Genomic DNA, 17,689 nt, shown 5'->3' on the forward strand with positions numbered 1-17,689 from the left:
ACTTAGCAGGAAGCTGGTTGTGGCTGCAAAGGTGCTATTAAGCAAAGGGTAGGGGCTGAGGTGTATGTAGCTCCATGGTGGAGTGCTTGCTTTCGCTTAGCAGCTTGGCATTCGTGAGGCTCTGGGTTCCATCTCCAGAGCTGGAGGAGTGGGGCAGGGTTCAGGGAGGGACCGGGGAGGGGGAGCAGTAAATTCAAAAGGGCAAAGTAAACAGAAGGAGACCACCTTCAGTCAGAGGCCTCTGGCTGTCTTATGTCTCCGAAGAACACTGAGACTGACACTGGAGCTCTGCATTTGATAAGTCTATCTGTGCCAAAGGGGAGGAAATCCACTGCATCACTCTGAAGTTCCAAGCACGTAAGATCACACATATCTCTGAGATGGGATGTGGTTCAGTTGGTAGAGTATTTGCTTAGGATGCATGAGGCCTGGGGTTCAATCCCCAGTACCCTACCTGTAATCCCAGCAACCTAGAGAGGATGCGAGAGGAGCAGAGGGTCATCCTCAGCTACATTGTCAGTTCAAGGCCAGCCTGGGCTACGTGAGACACCACCTTAAACAAAATCACGACCAAACCGAACCGGTAACAATAAAGGATCACACATCACATCTGTATGTTACCTGCCAGTGTGCACGTGTCTAAGTCAGGCGGCCCACAGAAACACATCTCTACCTGTGTGAGTGTACATACGTTTAGGCACGTATTTAAACACGCATCTTAGAAAATCCTGTCTCACCACACAGTGGAAGAGCGAGAGAGCGCGGGCCCAAAGGTGGAGAGCGGGTGCTTACTTACCGTGTCCCACATCACGATATACACGTCCGTGCTGAAGGAGTTGTTGACGTGCTGACTGATGTAGAGATTCAGGAAGTCACAGAAGTGGTGGTACATGTTAACGCCTGGCGTTGGGAAAGAGAGGCCACGTTAAACAGGAGAGGGCAAACAACCGAACGCCCTTTTATTCCACTCCGCCTGTGTACGGTTCGTTGGGTTCTAAGTTAAAATCAACGAGGAAACATGCTTCTCCTAAATACGGCCTAGCCGCAGGTCCTGGTCACCTTGAAATACTGAGTTCAAAAATCTTTTGAACTTTTAACACTGGTTATTTTGAAATCAGAAATGCGTTTGCTTTCTCCTACACATCAAGCCGTAAGAGAGCATGAAGTTCCCAGGAAGGAGAGGACCACCTAGTTCTATTTGGAGCAGCATGGGGGGCTATCTGGCCATAGTATCCCTTCTGATTATTCATGGTGTTTGTTGGTTTGTTTGTTTTTTAAATCAACCAAACACCCGTACACAGAAGCACCAGGAATAATCACAGCTACTAAGATTGTGCTAATTTTTAATTCTTGTCTCTTTTTTGCCCTATTTAGTCACTTCTTATATTTTTTTAGTTGTATTTTTTGTGTGTGGGGGGGGTAAGTAAGTATGTCTGTGCACCACATGCATGCTAGGTGTCCTTGAAGGCCAAATGAGAAGAGGGCATTGGATCGCCTGGAACTGGAATGACAGACCATTAGGAGCTGTCATGTGGATGCTAGGAAACGAACCTAGATCCTCTGGCAGAACAGCCAGTGCCCTTAATGGTTGAGCTGGATCTCTAGCCCCTGATTCTTGGGGACATACCGACCAACTGTCATTTAAAAGAGGGGAGTGTCTCATGTTCTAATGGACAGAGCGTGAATGCTGGAGTTGGAAGAAGAGGGATGTAGTCTAGCTTGGTGGCTCAGGCACTAGGTAAGTTACAAGTCTCTAGGCTTTAGCTTTGTTACTAGAAACGGGGAATGGTTGTAGTGCAGTGTGAGCTTTGTCAGGATAAAAGCAGCGAGGATGGCATCTTCGAGCACCTGGCGCACAGTGAGACCTTCATGAAGACTGACAGGAGCTGACTAGGTCAGAGCACAGCAGCCATGGCTGTCACTGTTTTTAACTCCCATGCCAGCCATTAGAAAGACACAACACAGAGTCCAGCAACTGCCATCCAGCTTGATGACCTGAGTTCCATCCCGGGAACACACGCATTAAGAGAGAACCAACTACTGCAAATTGTCCTCCGGACCCAACAAGTTTAGCAGCATGCTGTGACACAAGTACACTCACACTAGATAAATTAATGTAAGGAAGAGAATGGTCGGGCAGTTTCGGCACATAGCTTTAATGCTGGCACTCAGGAGGCAGAGGCAGGAGGATCTCTGAGGTAATAGCCATTCTGGTGTATGGAGAGAGTTCCAGGACAGCCAGGGCTACAGAGAAGCCCTGGCTCAGAAAAGAAAGAAAGAGTGAGAGAGAGAAAGAGAGAGACAGAGAGAGAGAGAAATGAAGGAAGGAGGAAGGAAGGAAGGAAGGAAGGAAGGAAGGAAGGAAGGAAGGAAGGAAGGAAGAAGAAACTTAGATATGTGGGACCCAGGAGTCAGGAAAATGCACAAACATAAATGGGATGATTCCTTATGAAATAAAAATAAAACACACATTTTCAAATGCAAATATTAGAGAGTGCCAGGAAATAAGAGCAGTAGACACTCCAGTCTATTGAAATAGTTTTCAGTGGAACAAGGGATAAGGTCTCTTTTAAAACGACATTCACTTATTTGTGTGTGTGTAAAGACGTACACCACAGTGTGCCTGGAGTCACAGGGCAACTTGCAGGAGCTGGTTCTCTCCTGTATGGTCTGAAGATCAAACACAGGCTGTCACATTTGGTGACAAGTGCCTCTACCCACTGAGCCACCTTGCCATCCCTGGGAGGAATAATTTCGTCATTCAGAAAAATCTTAGCAAAGAGCCTATTTTCAGGCTAACAAGGAAAGCTTGGGTTAGTGACTATCCCCTTTCCTGGGGTGACCATAACGGCACACCATAGCTGTCCTGTAACATTTAGGGAGCCCCTAAGGTTTACTCTGCAATGCAGTGTGCACATGACAGGGTCTGGTGACATGAGGATTTAAAAATGAGGAAATAAACACAGACTTCAAGCTGCAGAACAAAGGCGGGTAAGTCCTGTGCTAATGTTCCTTGTCACGAGGGGAGTTAAGGAGCAAAGAAAATAGGATGAGGGTGTAATTTAGAAGGAAAGGCTGAGTAACAAAAATAGGAAAGAAACGACACACATCTATCTTAGCCCATTCATGCCACTTTCCATACTTTATTGCACACAATCTGCATACATATTTTATTGTATGTGATCTGCATAAATTTCACAGTTCACACACACCTTTTTTTTTGGGAAGGGTTTTTTGGTTTTTTTTTTTTTTTTGCTTCTTTCTCATTTGCATATTTTTAAAAAATGAGTCAGAACTTTGAACAAAGCATTTTAAATTCACTTTTATTTCAAAAAGCTAACCTTGTCTGAGTTCTGAATCTAATGCTTTGTAATCTAAGAATTATAACCTCAGATGGCAGAGCACATTAAAAATATGATCAATAAATTATGGTGATTCTCCAATATTCGTGACAGAGAGCTCTCTATATTTCACTGTAGGACACGCCACTCATGAATTTTGATAGGGCATAGCACAGTAATCTCCATCTCTCATAATGAGAGGGATAATATAGCATGTGCCGAGTCTCGTCTCTCTAAGGGCTGCTTGTTGCCTGAGTTAAAGTTATGCTTGCAGGCCAAAACCTAGAGCTGAAAGGCATGATGGGAAAATAATTCTATTTTTTTTTTCCTTCAAGGATATACTGCAGTGGTAACTTCCAAAAGAGTTTTAAGTTCATTTGGTTATAGAAAATCGGCCATAAAAAGTAATGGGCATTTCTTTGTCACTCACAGTTTACCTGTGGTTGCTAATTAAAAAAAAAAAAAGTAATGAAACATAAATGTAATCAAAGTGATTAAAGAAATCTGACAGGGTAAATTTAGATACAAAGGCAACTTTTCTTTCATCTTGATTTTGATGGAACCACTTCACATAGATATGATGGTTTGTTCTAGAATACTAAAGGTAAAAGATAACAGGATGTTGAAACCAGTTCATCTACCTTAGAAGAGGAAGTAAAACGAAAACAAAAACAGCCAGTGTCTATTTCACTGCTTTCAACAAATTCACAGAAAAGTACTACAAGCATGTCAAGAAGTAGATGTGGGGCTGAGGAGCCAGCTCAGTGGCTGAGAGCTCTGGCTCCGAGGATGACCTGAATCAGTTCTCACCACCCAAATGGGAGCTCACAACTCTCTGAAACTCTGGTTCCTGACAATCCAGTGCCCCTTGTGGCCTCCAGGGGCACTGCACGAATTTGGAGCACAATCATGTATGCAGGAAAAATATCCATACACATAAAATAAAATCTTCTTAAACAGATAAACGCATCAATCAACATACAAGTAGCATACAACGTAACTCTCACCTGCATCTAATTTCATGAAATAGGTTGGTTTTTCAACAACAATGTCACATTTAGCATCTTCTATAGGCCTGAAACTGAGTTGAGTATAGCCTTGGAGCTCAGCAAACCTGGAATTGTAAATTGTGATACAATTTGAAAGTGATTCTTCCATAACCTAGGACCTGCTCACGAAGCAGATTTTATTTCTAGTATAAAGAAGTCCTACGGAACACCTTCCTTAATTTGTTAACTTTATAGACCCTTATGGCAACTTTAATATTGACACAGGAACAAAAATGGCTTCAAAATTCAGGCTAACAAGTCAGACAGTTCAATTGAGAAGCTACCATGAAACAAAAGAAAGAAAAAAAAAAAAAACCTGATGTACTAATAGAGATTTAACAAGGTGTCTTGTCATTTGGGGGCTTAAAGGAAAAGATGGATGGGCCATAGAAACTTGCCTAGCAGACTTCTTGGATTCTGAAAAACACCATATGCCTAAATGACCTAGAGCCTCAGAGAGACAGAAGATGGGAAAGCTTCCCCAAAGGCTGGGACACACCTGTGGAAGCCACGGGTACACTTTTCATCCAAACAAATGACAAAACACCAGCATGTGAAAAGGACAGTCTAAGGCTGAGAAAAAGATCACCAGAAGGCCTCTGTGAGATCACAGCTCGTGTGAACTACATCGAACAGAAGAGCTCAGAGCACAGAGTAAAAAAACACCATGGCGGTTTGGAAAGTGTGTTCATAAGTCTTTTCCTCTCTCCCTCCCATGGCTCCCTCCCTCCTTCCCTTGTGTACAAAGGAGCTCCCCTTGCAGCGCGCAGAAGCCCGAGGCTGGTGCTGGCACTTCTTCCTCAATCATGCTCCACCTTGTTGCTTTTAGACAGGGTCTCTCTCCAAACACAGACCTTGCAGGCTCAGCTAGGCTGACACAATGAAGCATCAAGGTTACTGATGCACATCGCTGTGCCCACATTGACTTCTGTGGATGCTGAGGATTAGAACTCAGGTTCCAACTAGGGTTCTCATGCTGCAGCAGCAGCACTTAACCCGCAAGAACTGTGAGTTAAACATGAACAGGAAGCGTGAGATAAAACATGCTATCGAATACCTGTAGTCCCAGCTCTCAGGAAGCTGAGGCAGGAGGATCACAAGTTCTAGGTCAGCCTGTTGTACATACCAAGACCTTATTTAAAAAACAAAACAAAACCAATTTTTTTTTTTTAAGAAAGAAAAGAAGTGGAAATTGATTCCCCTGTGAATACAGTCATAGCTCAATGGCTTACTTCTAAGCAATAGAGGACAGTAGTGTATTCCTGCTGAAGTTGGGTCACACAACACAGCACCTTCCATCTTTAGGCATATATATTCATGCTATTGAGGAATATGGCCACTGTGCCGTGTGTGAAAAGCACCACCAAAGACCCATCTAGTGAAGACCGAATCCTCTGGTCCATAACCAGACAGAAACTGAGGCTCAGAGATCAGCCTGGGTGAGCTCAGAGGTCAAGTTCTCCAGCCTAGCTGGGCCTAGAAATGGCAATAGCCCCACCCAGCAGCTTGACTGCGGCCTCATAGGGCCCTGCTGAGCTGCTCCCACTCTGACGTCAGAACAAGGTGAGATTCTAAATGTCATCTGCTTTACTTCAAAGCCATTTGTATCAGCAATAAATAATAAACACAACTATGCCCTGGGGTGTACTTTAGAATAACGTGTTGCCCAGCAATAAATAGTACAAGTATGCCCAAGGGAGCTTTAACATAGATTCAGATACCAAAATGAACTAGAATGAAAATGCCTTGTACAACGCAAGAAGCATCTATCTGTAACAATCTGTTAAGTCCCCCAAAAAACTTCACAACAAACTGACAAGTACTATATAAGGGTAGATTAGGTTATTATTCCTAAATATTCTGCCCAGCATGAATGACCTGAGACATTAACTTTACATAAGAGTAGCCCATATATAGGGGACATACATCCGCTTCCGTGGATGATGGAAGGATTCTGCATCGTAATTAGGGAGGCGGTCACACGTCCCTCAACATGGAATATAAATTTTCTAAAGCACACATTTGGAAAAACTATAAGTGCATATGCAAGCATAGAAGAAACCCACATATGTGTGGTTAATAAGACGCTGTCAATGACAATTTCCTGGCTTTGGTAATTGCGCTATGGTTAAATGAGACATTATCATTCCCAGGAATGATGTTTAATTTTCCACGAGCCTAAGATGGTTTTAAATTAGAGTTTTAAAGTTCAAAAAAAATCTCATCAATGATGGTAAAAGTTGGGGTAGCATCTGGCTTCAGAGAGAGGGAGGTAGGGTGAGGCCAATGGGTGTGCCTAGGGTGTTGCCAACGCTGTGCTTTTCAAGCTGGACATAAGTTACATTAGGCGGGCTCACTGTAGCATTGGTTAGAGTTTCCACTAACCAAACTCTGTGCTCGAGGGAGGGGGAGTATGCTTTATAAAATGTGCTTCTAAAAACACACACAGACATTGTGAGTTACTGATATGTCTTGTCAAATACTTTCCCTTTCCCTTACAAACAGAAAAATCTACACTTGCTTTTTAAAAACTTGTAAACCAATATTCAGATTAACTGAGGGATTTATCTCTGCCTCCCGCCCCCACTCCTCAGAAGCTCATTCCTGTTCAAATTCGGCAACCTTTTCCATTTTAGAGAGCAACCATTTCCATCTTCGAAATCCTATGAGTGCCAAGACAAACACGAATACTTTACAGACATATTTTTAGGAAACAAAATCATGTTACCAAGACTGCAGAGGGCTTTTGCGCTGACCTTCAGACGTCAGTGCCCGAATGTCAAGTTTACAGTGTCCTCCAACTTCACCATCCCCAAGAAAATCTTCCTTGAATCTAGTGAATTAAAAAAAAAAAAAAAAAAAAAGTTGAGCTGGAAAATTTTCTCATGACTCAAGTCACTGACTTGAAATTAATTTCCTAACAAATTTTTCAACACATTTTAAAAAAAGATTTATTTTTGTTTTATGTATATATGTATTTTGCCTGCATATATGTCTGTGTAGTATGTGCTTGCGTGGTGCTCCTGGAGGCTGGAGTCACAGATGGTTGTGAGCCACCGAGAAGGCACTAGGAATCAATCCCAGATCCTCTGCAAGAGCACCAAGGGTTCCTAATGGCTGAGCCATCTCTCCAGCCACCGGATTTATTTCATTATATTTTATTTTGAGGCAGGGTCTCCTGTAACCCAGGGAGACCTTAAATTCACCATGTAGCAGAAGAGGACCACGAGCTTCTTGATCTTCCTGCCTCCACCTTCTGAATGCTAGGATGGCAAGCCTGTATCTCCACGCCTGGTCTGTGCAGTATAAGCACACTACCGACAGAGCCACACACACCCCGAGCCCCTCTTCAGAATTTAATTTACAAGCATGTGTTGCATCATTTACCTACACACAGCTTATAAGGAACCCAATATACCCATGACCCAAGTCAGCAGCGTGATCATCAGGTCAAGGACCTGGGTCATCCTCTCCTGGCCTATTCCCTAACCCGTAGTGGAAGCTTCGGCTTCTTAAAAAAAAAAAAAAAAAAACTCAGTTATGTTACGTAAACATGCTTTTGTTTTAATCCCAGGTGTGGGATACGGGGCTGATTCAGATGGTCCACAGCAGCAAACTATTTGCCTACTGTAGGCTCTGAGAGGAGTTCTTTGCCAGCCCCAGATCGTTTAATTCTGGGGACTCTGGAGAGGGAATAAATGCCAGAGCCCAGAGCAGTTGGGTCTCCAAGAAGAAAGAAGAACGCTGGTGCTCGCCGCTGGGGCTCCTGGTTGCTGTTGATGCAGTTTGGTGAGAAGAAGTTGGAGATATCCTGAAATGAAGATTGGACTGGCCCTCGGGAACCTGACAACCCTAACCAGCAGGAAGTAGCCTAAGAGAACTATGTACCCTCTCCCCTCTAACCTTCTTTCTCTCTTACCTGGTGTTGGGTGTTTGAAGGAACTGGGTTAGTGTAAGGGAGGTAGAGATATAAGAAAACCCAATAAATTAAAATAGCATAGAAAAATAGTGCCTACACTAACCACTCAACCATTTTACTACAAAACAAACCCAAGACATAGCCCTGCACCCGAGAGTGTTTCAGAATGTCATCAGCTTTGACTTGTGGCCATACCACATAAGTACCTGTCGTGGGTTCTCTTGATGTTCCTTAAGTCCAGGTATAGACCGGTAGCCCTACAATACTGAAGGTGGCGGGAGCAAACCAGACTTGAGTCGCTCTGAAATGCAATTGAGATGAGGGGAACAGTCAGTGGGGAACAAGATTAGCACTGGGAGGCCTCCCTATGCTGGCCGTGCTGACACCATTTTGTGTGACCCCACTGCAGAGCGAGTTCTCCACTGCTTCGGTGCTGTTTTCTCCTTTCCAACCATCTCATCTAGGGTACTTCTGCATGTGTATATATATACATATATATATATATATATATATAGCTTGCCATGAAGATTTCTCAAATGCTCTAGTTTATCACTCCAAACATTCATAATATATATACAAATACATATAATATATATATATAGTTGAGGCTAGCTTGAGCTACATAGTGATACTCTGTCTTAATATATTTATTACTTTTTACATATATATGCGTATGTGTTTATATATAAAAATCCTCAAATATATATTCACATACTATATATGTGTGTATATACATTTATAATATATAGATGTATATATTAAAGACAGGGTCTTACTATATAGCTCAGGCTAGCCTCAAACTCTGGATCTCCCTCCTGCTTCATCTCCCAAACCCTGGGAACACATATAATTGTCACTACATGCTGCTTCATTCAAAAAATATTTTAATCAATTTCTTTATATTCATGTGTGCACATACCTCTGCACACATGTGGAGGTTACAGACAACTTGCAGAAATTGGAAGGAAGAATCTTTCCTTCTACCATATGGCTGCCAGGGACTGAGCTCAGGAAGGATCTTTCCTTCTACCATATGGCTGCCAGGGACTGAGCTCAGGCTGTCAGGCTGAGAAGCAAGTACCTTTACCCACAGAGCCATTTCATCAGCCCTCAAGTGTTAAAGCCAGGGACCATAGTATGATTTACTTCAGTCCCCTCCCCCCATCTCCCATGTACCAGCAAAAAAGAACAACCCTGCAGAACCATTCTACCCCTAACTACTTGGTGGGGAAAAGCTTTTTCTAAGGAGAAGCCAAAGGCAACAAGAAACACTGAGCACATAAAACACATTCAAACTCAGGTCTGGACAAGGCAGCTTGCCAAGTTGAGTGTGAGGAGTTTCTGCAAATGGTCCCACTAACTGAATGAAACCATTGAAAAGTCAACAGCCACAGCCTGTTTCTACTTCAACCAAGCTAGTGTGCACTGAAAGAGAGGGCACTTCATGAACTTCTGCTCCGGGCTCCGTTCAGGAATCAAACACCATTTAATGGTTTTCCCTAAAATTCCCAATGAATGAGGGGCCTGAATCTTAACCTGTTTAGTGTTTGTGAGTTGAGCCAGTAAAGGATCACCATGTAGTGAACGCTGTGTCCCTGAAAAACAAAACCAGCTCTTGCATGGTGAGATGGCTCAAGGGATAAAGGGGCTTGTTGACAAAGGCTGATGACGTGAGGAAAGGAAGAAAATTGTCATGGTGGAAGTAGAGAACTAACTCCTGTAAGATGTCTTCTGTCCCTTACATGCCATGGATGCACATACTAAATAAATAAATATAAGAAAATAATCACTCATCAATCAGTCAATTCCAGTTGTCAAGGGGATGGTAGTAGGTGGTAGAGCTTTGTGAGGTTAGGGAGGGTAGTCCTCATAAATATTAGCACCTGCTCCAGTTTAAATATGAAATATCCCCGACAGACTTGGTGCTTGAACCCCTGGTTGCTGTTTGGGAAAACTGTGGAACCTATAGAAGATGAAGACTTGCTGAGGGAACGGGCCACTGAGAACACAGCTAGAGACTCGACAGCCCTGCCCACACCAAACAAAGTGCTGCCTGAAAGCTGAGCCTCTTGTTCATCTGGCTGTGATAACTGAATCCCCTCAAACTGTCAGCCAAAATAAACCTATTTGCTTCTTGTCAGTGAATGTGAACAGGGAGAGACACTAACGCAGGATCCTTCTAAAGGAGACCACAGAGAGCTCTTCCTCTTCCGTCTCCATGGAGATCCAAGGACAAGCAGCTGTCTGCAGTCTGGAGGAAGGCCCTCTAAAGAACCCAAATGCACTGGCACCTTGACCTTGGATCTCTGGTCTCCACTCTATCAGCGCTTTGTCACAGCATCCCAAAGAACTAAGAAAAGGGGTCACATGCTGACAGCACGATACACATCAACGCAAATGATGTCTGGGAAAGCACTCCACAAACTACCATGAGGGAACCATGCAAGGCAAGGTCGTACCTCCTCCCTTGACCTTCCCACACAAAGAGCTAGAGTGAAGCCAAATATGTTAAAATAAAACAACTATTACAGATGCCTGTGGCTATGGCACTCAACTATTGCCTCCATTCCCTTTGGTACAAGCTCCAAAGATGGCACTACAGATTACGTATTCCCTTTTGATGGGTATGTGGTAAATGCATGTGTGTGGGTCAAGCCCCCTTGCACACACTTACAGAGAGGCCAGAGGGGGACAAAGCATGTCCTGCTCTATCACCCTCTGCTTTATGCCCTGGAGACAGGATCTCTCACTAAGCCTGGCATGAGGCCGGCATCCAGCAGCTCTAGCAATCCCGCTGCTGCACTCCACAGTGCTGGGGTTATAGACCTGTGCATGGCCACATCCAGAGGTTTTGTTGTTGTTGTTGTTGTTGTTGTTGTTGTTGTTTCATTTTGTTTGTTGTTAAAATATTTATTTATTATTTATACAGTATTCTGCCTGCATATGTTCAGCATGCCAGAAGAGTACACCAGATCTCATGACAGATGGTTATGAGTCACCAGTGTGGTTGCTGGGAATTGAACTCAGGACCTTAGGAAGAAAAGCCAGTGCTCTTAACCTCTGAGCCATCTCTTCAACCCATTGTTTTTTTGTTTTTTGCCACGGATGCTGGGAAGTATAATTCAGGTCCTCAGCCAGGACATGTGCTGGGAATTCTTATATGCAGAACCTCATGCTGCAAAGTAGCATGGCTTTAAGACGAAGAAATAAAATCTCTATCTCAGGTTGAGGACTTTGCCCAAGAGTCAGAATCTGAACTCTGTAGTCAAAGACCTACTTTCATATCTACTGCTTAAAATTACCCCCTGGCAGTGTATGTGTCCTACCCGCTGCCGGAGTGTGACATGGATTAGTGAGACGTACACACACACACACACACACACACACACACACACACGCCTTTCAGTTCTAAGTATTGTATAATTGCACATGATAGCTGTGCAGCCTTGCGGAAGTTGCTCACTTTCTCTGAGGGCCCTGCTTTTCGTTTTAGAAGAGAAGCGTCTGCCCCGCTGTAATAACTATGCCAGTCAAATTGAAGTGCACGCAAAGACTAAACAAATATAGATCAGTAACGGTGCAGCCCACCTCAAATGAGCTGACAACGGACCTGTAAAGATGCAATTTATTAATTTCTCTTCTTTGGTATATGTGGGAGGTGGGGAGGTCTAAATCTGAAAGTATTTTAACTGCCTCAAAATATAACTACCTGACACATATGTGAAGCAGAGGGGGGCCCTTTCAGAGGAAACAAAATGACCTATTTGGGAACACTGAACACAATTCTAAGCTGGGTGTGGTGGTGCTCCGACCATCCTGCCAGAAATGAAGACGTCCATCCTCTTCTCTGCCTCTCAGATTATTGAAACAATAGTCCCCGAGGACTTGGAATTTCCTCAGGAATTTGATGCTGGGGAAGGACTGGGCTGAAGCCTGGTGCCAGTCCCATGGGAGTGGGGAAATGTGGGCGGGATGGGGGAGTAACTTTCTCCTAGGAAGAGATTTCCCACAGTTGTCACAATGTATCAGACCACCTTTCAGGAAAAGAATGATGGGTGGGTGAGTGGCGGGCAGGACTACATCGTGATTGGGGAAGATGCTGTGTGTGTGTGTGTGTGTGTGTGTGTGTGTGTGTGTGTGTGTGCGCTGGGGTAGGGGTCCGGTGAGGGGGAAGGTAAGGGTGGAAGTGGGGGTGGAGCGAGGGGGTGTTATTGAGGAAGTCACTAAACCACTTTATTCCCCTTCCTTTCCCAACATGACCGCAGGAAGGAAATCTCCTTTCTCAACATTGTACTAGCACTTGCTCCTTGTCATTCTGCGGATGATGAGTGGGACAAGTCTAGCTAGTGAGGGCTGTGACTACCGGCTCTGACTGTGACGGCTCCACTTAACGTTTCCGCCTGTAAGCCCAGTACCGAGGATCAGGGGCCAGCCTGGGCTACCCAGAGATCCTGTAGTACTGAGCCACCTTGGTTTTTATATTACAAGCTAAACTAGAAAACCAATAATGAGCAGCAGAACTAGGGAAGCTCGTTCGAGTAGCCGCACACTCACGGGTCTCTCTGGCTCGCACAGCACGCGCATCTCCTCCAGCCGCTCTCGGGCGTAACCGAAGTCAGCTTGCTTCCAGAACATGTCCTCGGCTGACTCCAGAGTGTCTGTCCTATTTGCAGAAGAAGAGATTTTAAGAGTTTTCCCCCTTTTCTTTTAAATGTTATCCTGTGTGTGTTAGTATTTCGCCTGCATGTGTGTGTGTGCCCCCATGTGCGTGCTTGGTGGCTGCAGACACCCGAAGGCATCGCGATGATCCCCTGGAACCGGAGTTATGGATGTCTGTGAACCCACATGTGGATGCCGGGAGCTGAACCCAGGACCTCTACAAAGAACAACAAGCTCTTAACTGCTAAGCCATCTTTCCACCTCACCCCAGACCCACCTACTTTCTCTTATTCTGGCCTTGGATTTTCTTTCTATGTATTAGGTTGCTAGAAGTCTATTGTTACCTGATTTTTAAAGTAAGCCATCACAGTTTCTCCAAAATTATCACTATGTGCATACAACAAAGCTGCCAGACAAGACTTTCACATGCTATTCCTTTATAATAAAAAGGCCCAGCAACTCTATGAGGTTCAGGTCATCTGGACCTGAAGACAATAAAGTGTTATTTACCCTGTTCTCTTTACAGAATTACTAATCATAGTTCAACTCTCCTTGAGTGCGGAGAGCTATTCTTTCAGAGTCAATAAGAAATCACTTATACTACTATCTTCTTAGCATATAGGCGAGGGTATTCCAATGTTTTCCCCTGACAGAAGAAATAACAGATATTGCTCTCATTGTGAGATGGGGTGAATTTATGACCTGGATAATCAAATCAGCACCTGCAGGAATTACTGTCTACCAGGGAGTCTAGCTGGGAGTCGGGGCATCAACGTGCACTTCAGAGAACACAGGCTCAGAAGTGAGGAGGCGATTCCATAAGGAGACTTACCATCCCAGGTCGACATAGCTGCAAACAGGATAACCAAATCTGAACTCTGGTTTGCAGGATTTCTCATAACCCCAGCAGTAGTTTAGATTTTCTAGGTGTTTCTAGAACATAAAATGTGTATACCTTTAGAGTAGATCCCCCTTCTGATGCTTAGAGGAGATTCTCAGACCTTTCGGGACAGAACTTTCACATTCATATTTTACAATACACACTCAGGCAACATTCTGAGAGGGGCAGGCTCAAGAGTCTCCTCACTCCTCACATCTGCTCCATAACCCAAGTCCAGGCTGCAGCCAGACTACCAAAGACAACATGAATCAGGATTTCCTGAGGTATCTTAAGGGACTGTCTTCTGTCTTTTACGAAAAACAACCTGATTGTATAATCAGTCAACAGAAGGGGAAAAAAAAAACAAACAAAACAAAAAACAAAAACAAGAAAATCCATATCCTTTAGAACTTCTGTTGCTAAGAGAATTCTGTGAAAAGCATGGCTGGGTGACTTCACTCATCAATCAAGATCAGCAGAAACTGCACAAGGTCAGAGCTCTCCACCCCTGGAGGCCAGGGCCCTTCTGCAAGGCCCAGGAGCCATGCTGGTCAGATTCCATATGCTTCCTGTGCCAGCGCCATGGGAAAGGAAGCGTCTTACAATGGCCCGCTTTGATCTCTAAGGCCTCCGGAGAAGTCTTAATGGGCTCTGTCTTGAGGTCTTTCCAAGCTCCTGTCTTACTCATTTAGAGCCAAGGCTGAGGTGTGACTCCCACAATGAGGTGCTAAGAGGCCTCCCAAGTGCAGAAAGGAGAGGCGTCACATTCCTTACTCCGAGAAAAGGTTCTCTTCTTTCTGAAGCCTCACACACAGTTCGGTTTTCAGAATATGCGGAAGGCCTTATCAGCCCAGTTAATTTTCTCTGTGGTTTTAGTGCTAAGTTTCCTTCTTATGAATGGGAGATGGTTTTCAGCTAAATTTCATCCCTTAGGAATAGTACATGAAGTGAAAACAGTAATCGGCTAATGGTGAAAGTTGGACTTCCAGGTTTAGCTGTGGGTTATGAAGCAGAATAACGAACTGGTCTAAGCAGCATCCTTGTATGAATGAGAGCAGGACATGAATGAGAACATGCGTATGAAAATGGCATCATGAAACACAGGTCTTTGTGCGCTAACCTCAAAAATTAATTTTAAAAATACAGAGATGAAATAAAAAAAAAACTAAAAAAAGAATGAGAATAAATTAGACATACCTTATATGGACAGTGGGAATCCTCCCTGCACATAGAAGCAATATGCCTGTTATTGTGCAAGAAGAAGGGAATGTGCTTCTCTGGGAGGCGGAGGCTGGAGTAGTCATACAGGGCCTTGCCTGGCACACGGTCAGCCTCAGAATAAACCTCATCTTGGCCACTCAGTGGGACTTCATGAAGCAATACTCCAAAGACAAGCAGCATTAACATAGCCACCTGCAGACCTAGAGACCCAAGTGAAGACATCTTCGATAAGAAAGCCTCCTTTCAATCAGGTCATGATAACACACTTTAATCCCAGCACTCTGCAGGCGGAGGCAGGCAGATTTTTAAGTTCAGGGCCAACCTGGTCTACAGAGTGAGTTCCAGGACAGCCAGGTCTATGCAGAGAAAGTCTGTTCTAAAAAAAAAAAAAAAAAGGAAGACTGTCTCTGACATGAATTCAGTGGTGGGCTCTTTCACACACACACACACACACACACACACACACACACACACACACACCCGAGGAAGGAGCAGCCTTGCTAGGCCACAGAGGAGGACTTTGCAGACAGTCCTGATGAGACCTGATAAACTAGGGTCAGATGGATGGGAAGGAGGACCTCCCCTATCAGTGGACTTAGAGAGGGGTAGGGAAGAGATGAAGGAGGGAGGGTGGGATTGGGAGGGAATGAGGGAGGGGGCTACAGCTAGGATACAAAGTAAATAAACTGTAATTAATATAAAAAATAAAAATTATAAAAAAAGAAAATGGCCAAAAATAGCACTAAAATCTGAGACAATGCAAGAAAAAGAAAAAGGGAAGAAAGAAAGAAAGAAAGAAAGAAAGAAAGAAAGAAAAAGAAAGAAAGAAAGAAAGAAAGAAAGAAAGAAAGAAAGAAAGAAAACCTTAGACACTTTAGACAGGAGTTGTGGCACACATTTAATCTCAGCACTTGGGCAGAGGCAGAGGGTTAGCTTAAAGCTAGGCAGGTTGGCATCTGCTTTTAGGACATAGAGTTGCGAGGGAGTTAGGGGTGAATATACTTGAAATACATTGTACGTATATCTTGAAGATAGATTGAAGATATTGAAGATAGTACCTCCTTTAAAGGTTTTTAAATCCTTTAGGGTAGGGCCTATGGCTCAGTGGGATTGTGCTTGTCTAGCATGCATGAGGCCCTGCGCTTAATCCCTAATAGATCCACCCCCTTCAAAAGCTAAATCCCTAAGCATGATTCCTACATACTTTTCTATGTCACCAAACCATGTTCCTTTGTTCACCAAAATATTTGCCAAGCACTTGCTGTGCGCCAAGCACTGGTGCTGGAAGCACACGGTGTGCCTCGAGCCCATAATACACGGGTGGGAAATATTTCCCACCTCGACTTGGCACACCAGAGAGACCGAAGAATTCTTCAGGCCCAGGGATGGCTCCAAAATGCTGTCGTCTTGTAAGGCAAAAAAAAAAAAAAAAAAAAAAAACCAGGAAGAAAGATATTTGCCTTTTTTTTCTCCTTTAGTAAACACGGGCCTCTCTATCTCACATCCCCTGGGTGCCCAGGAAAGAGGACCCTGGATGTTTGTGACCTTTAGGAAGCAAGACAACCCTAGCTTGCACCACACATCCTCTGGCACCAGCTCCCCCTAGCCTGGACCTCCTCCCATCCCACGGAGGCCCAAGCGCCTATATTCCATCATCAGAGCTGCTCACAAGGCTCCGCTACCATGCACCTCTCAGAGCTTCACATCTATTAGGCACACAGGAAGGTCTGTACAATGGTTCGCTGTCTGTTCCCCGTCCATTGTCTCCTGTCAATTTCTCTCGCAAACTAGCATCATCAGATCTTTAGAGGCAAAGAATCCATTTAAAACTTCCCTGCACAGGACTGAACGAGGCATTACCGTGATGGAAGAATGACAATGGTCAAGAAGGTACTGGATTTCTGTTCACCCACACAGGAAAGGATAAATCTCTTGTGTCAGTGTCCTTTTTATATCCTAGACAAATTCATATTGTTCTGCTCCCTTGACAGGCAGCAAGGCTTCTTTCTCTCTAAGTATCCCTTCTAAACCATAACTGAACACACCCAGGGCATTCCACAGAAAAGTCCCGGCCTTTACGAGGCTATAAGAACAACACAACTTTCAAAGCCAGCCTTCACTGGCCTTTACCCACAGACTGCTCTGTTCAAGTTCAAGGCCTGTGGAGTCATAACGTCAGAACAGTGTTGGTCCTGGGAACTCGTCCTTTGCTGGCTTGAGCAGTAACTAAAGGAGTTTCTTGCCTTGGGGCCCCTGAAGAGTAGGTTGTTCTCCCTTGTACGTCTAAACCAATATTTTTAGCTGGGACCTTGATCTAACAGTAAACTACTAGCAATTCCACAAAACTCAGAAAAACATACTGAGTGCCTGGCAATGGTGAGTTCCAGGACAGCCAGGACTACACAGAGAGACCCTGTCTCGAAAAACCAAACAGAAGTGCATATTGATAAAAAAAAAAAAAAAAAAAAAAAAACAATAACAACTAAAGAAAATACTTACCTCTTTAATCCTCGGAATCACCCGGAAGCTGTTGATGTTTCGGATAGCTTAAAACCTGAGAGAAACGAAGAACATTGCCTAAAAAGCATGCCACAAGAGACCAGTTGCTATCTTAATGTAA

General features: G+C 44.1%; 1 protein-coding gene across 3 annotated transcripts in view; it reads right to left on the reverse strand.

Annotated features, from left to right (window-relative positions):
- Window positions 1–17,689, reverse strand: part of Eogt (EGF domain specific O-linked N-acetylglucosamine transferase) — a 34,503-nt gene that overhangs the window by 15,312 nt on the left and 1,502 nt on the right. For all 3 annotated transcript variants that reach the window (XM_021642368.2, XM_021642369.2, XM_021642370.2), the window contains 8 exons: window positions 17,569–17,623; window positions 15,046–15,269; window positions 13,801–13,901; window positions 12,864–12,972; window positions 8,516–8,610; window positions 7,119–7,223; window positions 4,349–4,455; window positions 797–900 (listed from right to left, as the gene is read on the reverse strand). In XM_021642368.2, coding sequence (XP_021498043.1) covers window positions 797–900; window positions 4,349–4,455; window positions 7,119–7,223; window positions 8,516–8,610; window positions 12,864–12,972; window positions 13,801–13,901; window positions 15,046–15,255 — 831 coding nt within the window. In that variant the 5' untranslated portion in view covers window positions 15,256–15,269; window positions 17,569–17,623. The remainder of the gene's footprint in view (window positions 1–796; window positions 901–4,348; window positions 4,456–7,118; window positions 7,224–8,515; window positions 8,611–12,863; window positions 12,973–13,800; window positions 13,902–15,045; window positions 15,270–17,568; window positions 17,624–17,689) is intronic.

This window comes from Meriones unguiculatus, chromosome 5, assembly GCF_030254825.1.
Source record: "Meriones unguiculatus strain TT.TT164.6M chromosome 5, Bangor_MerUng_6.1, whole genome shotgun sequence".
In the NCBI taxonomy this organism is placed as follows: Eukaryota; Metazoa; Chordata; class Mammalia; order Rodentia; family Muridae; genus Meriones; species Meriones unguiculatus.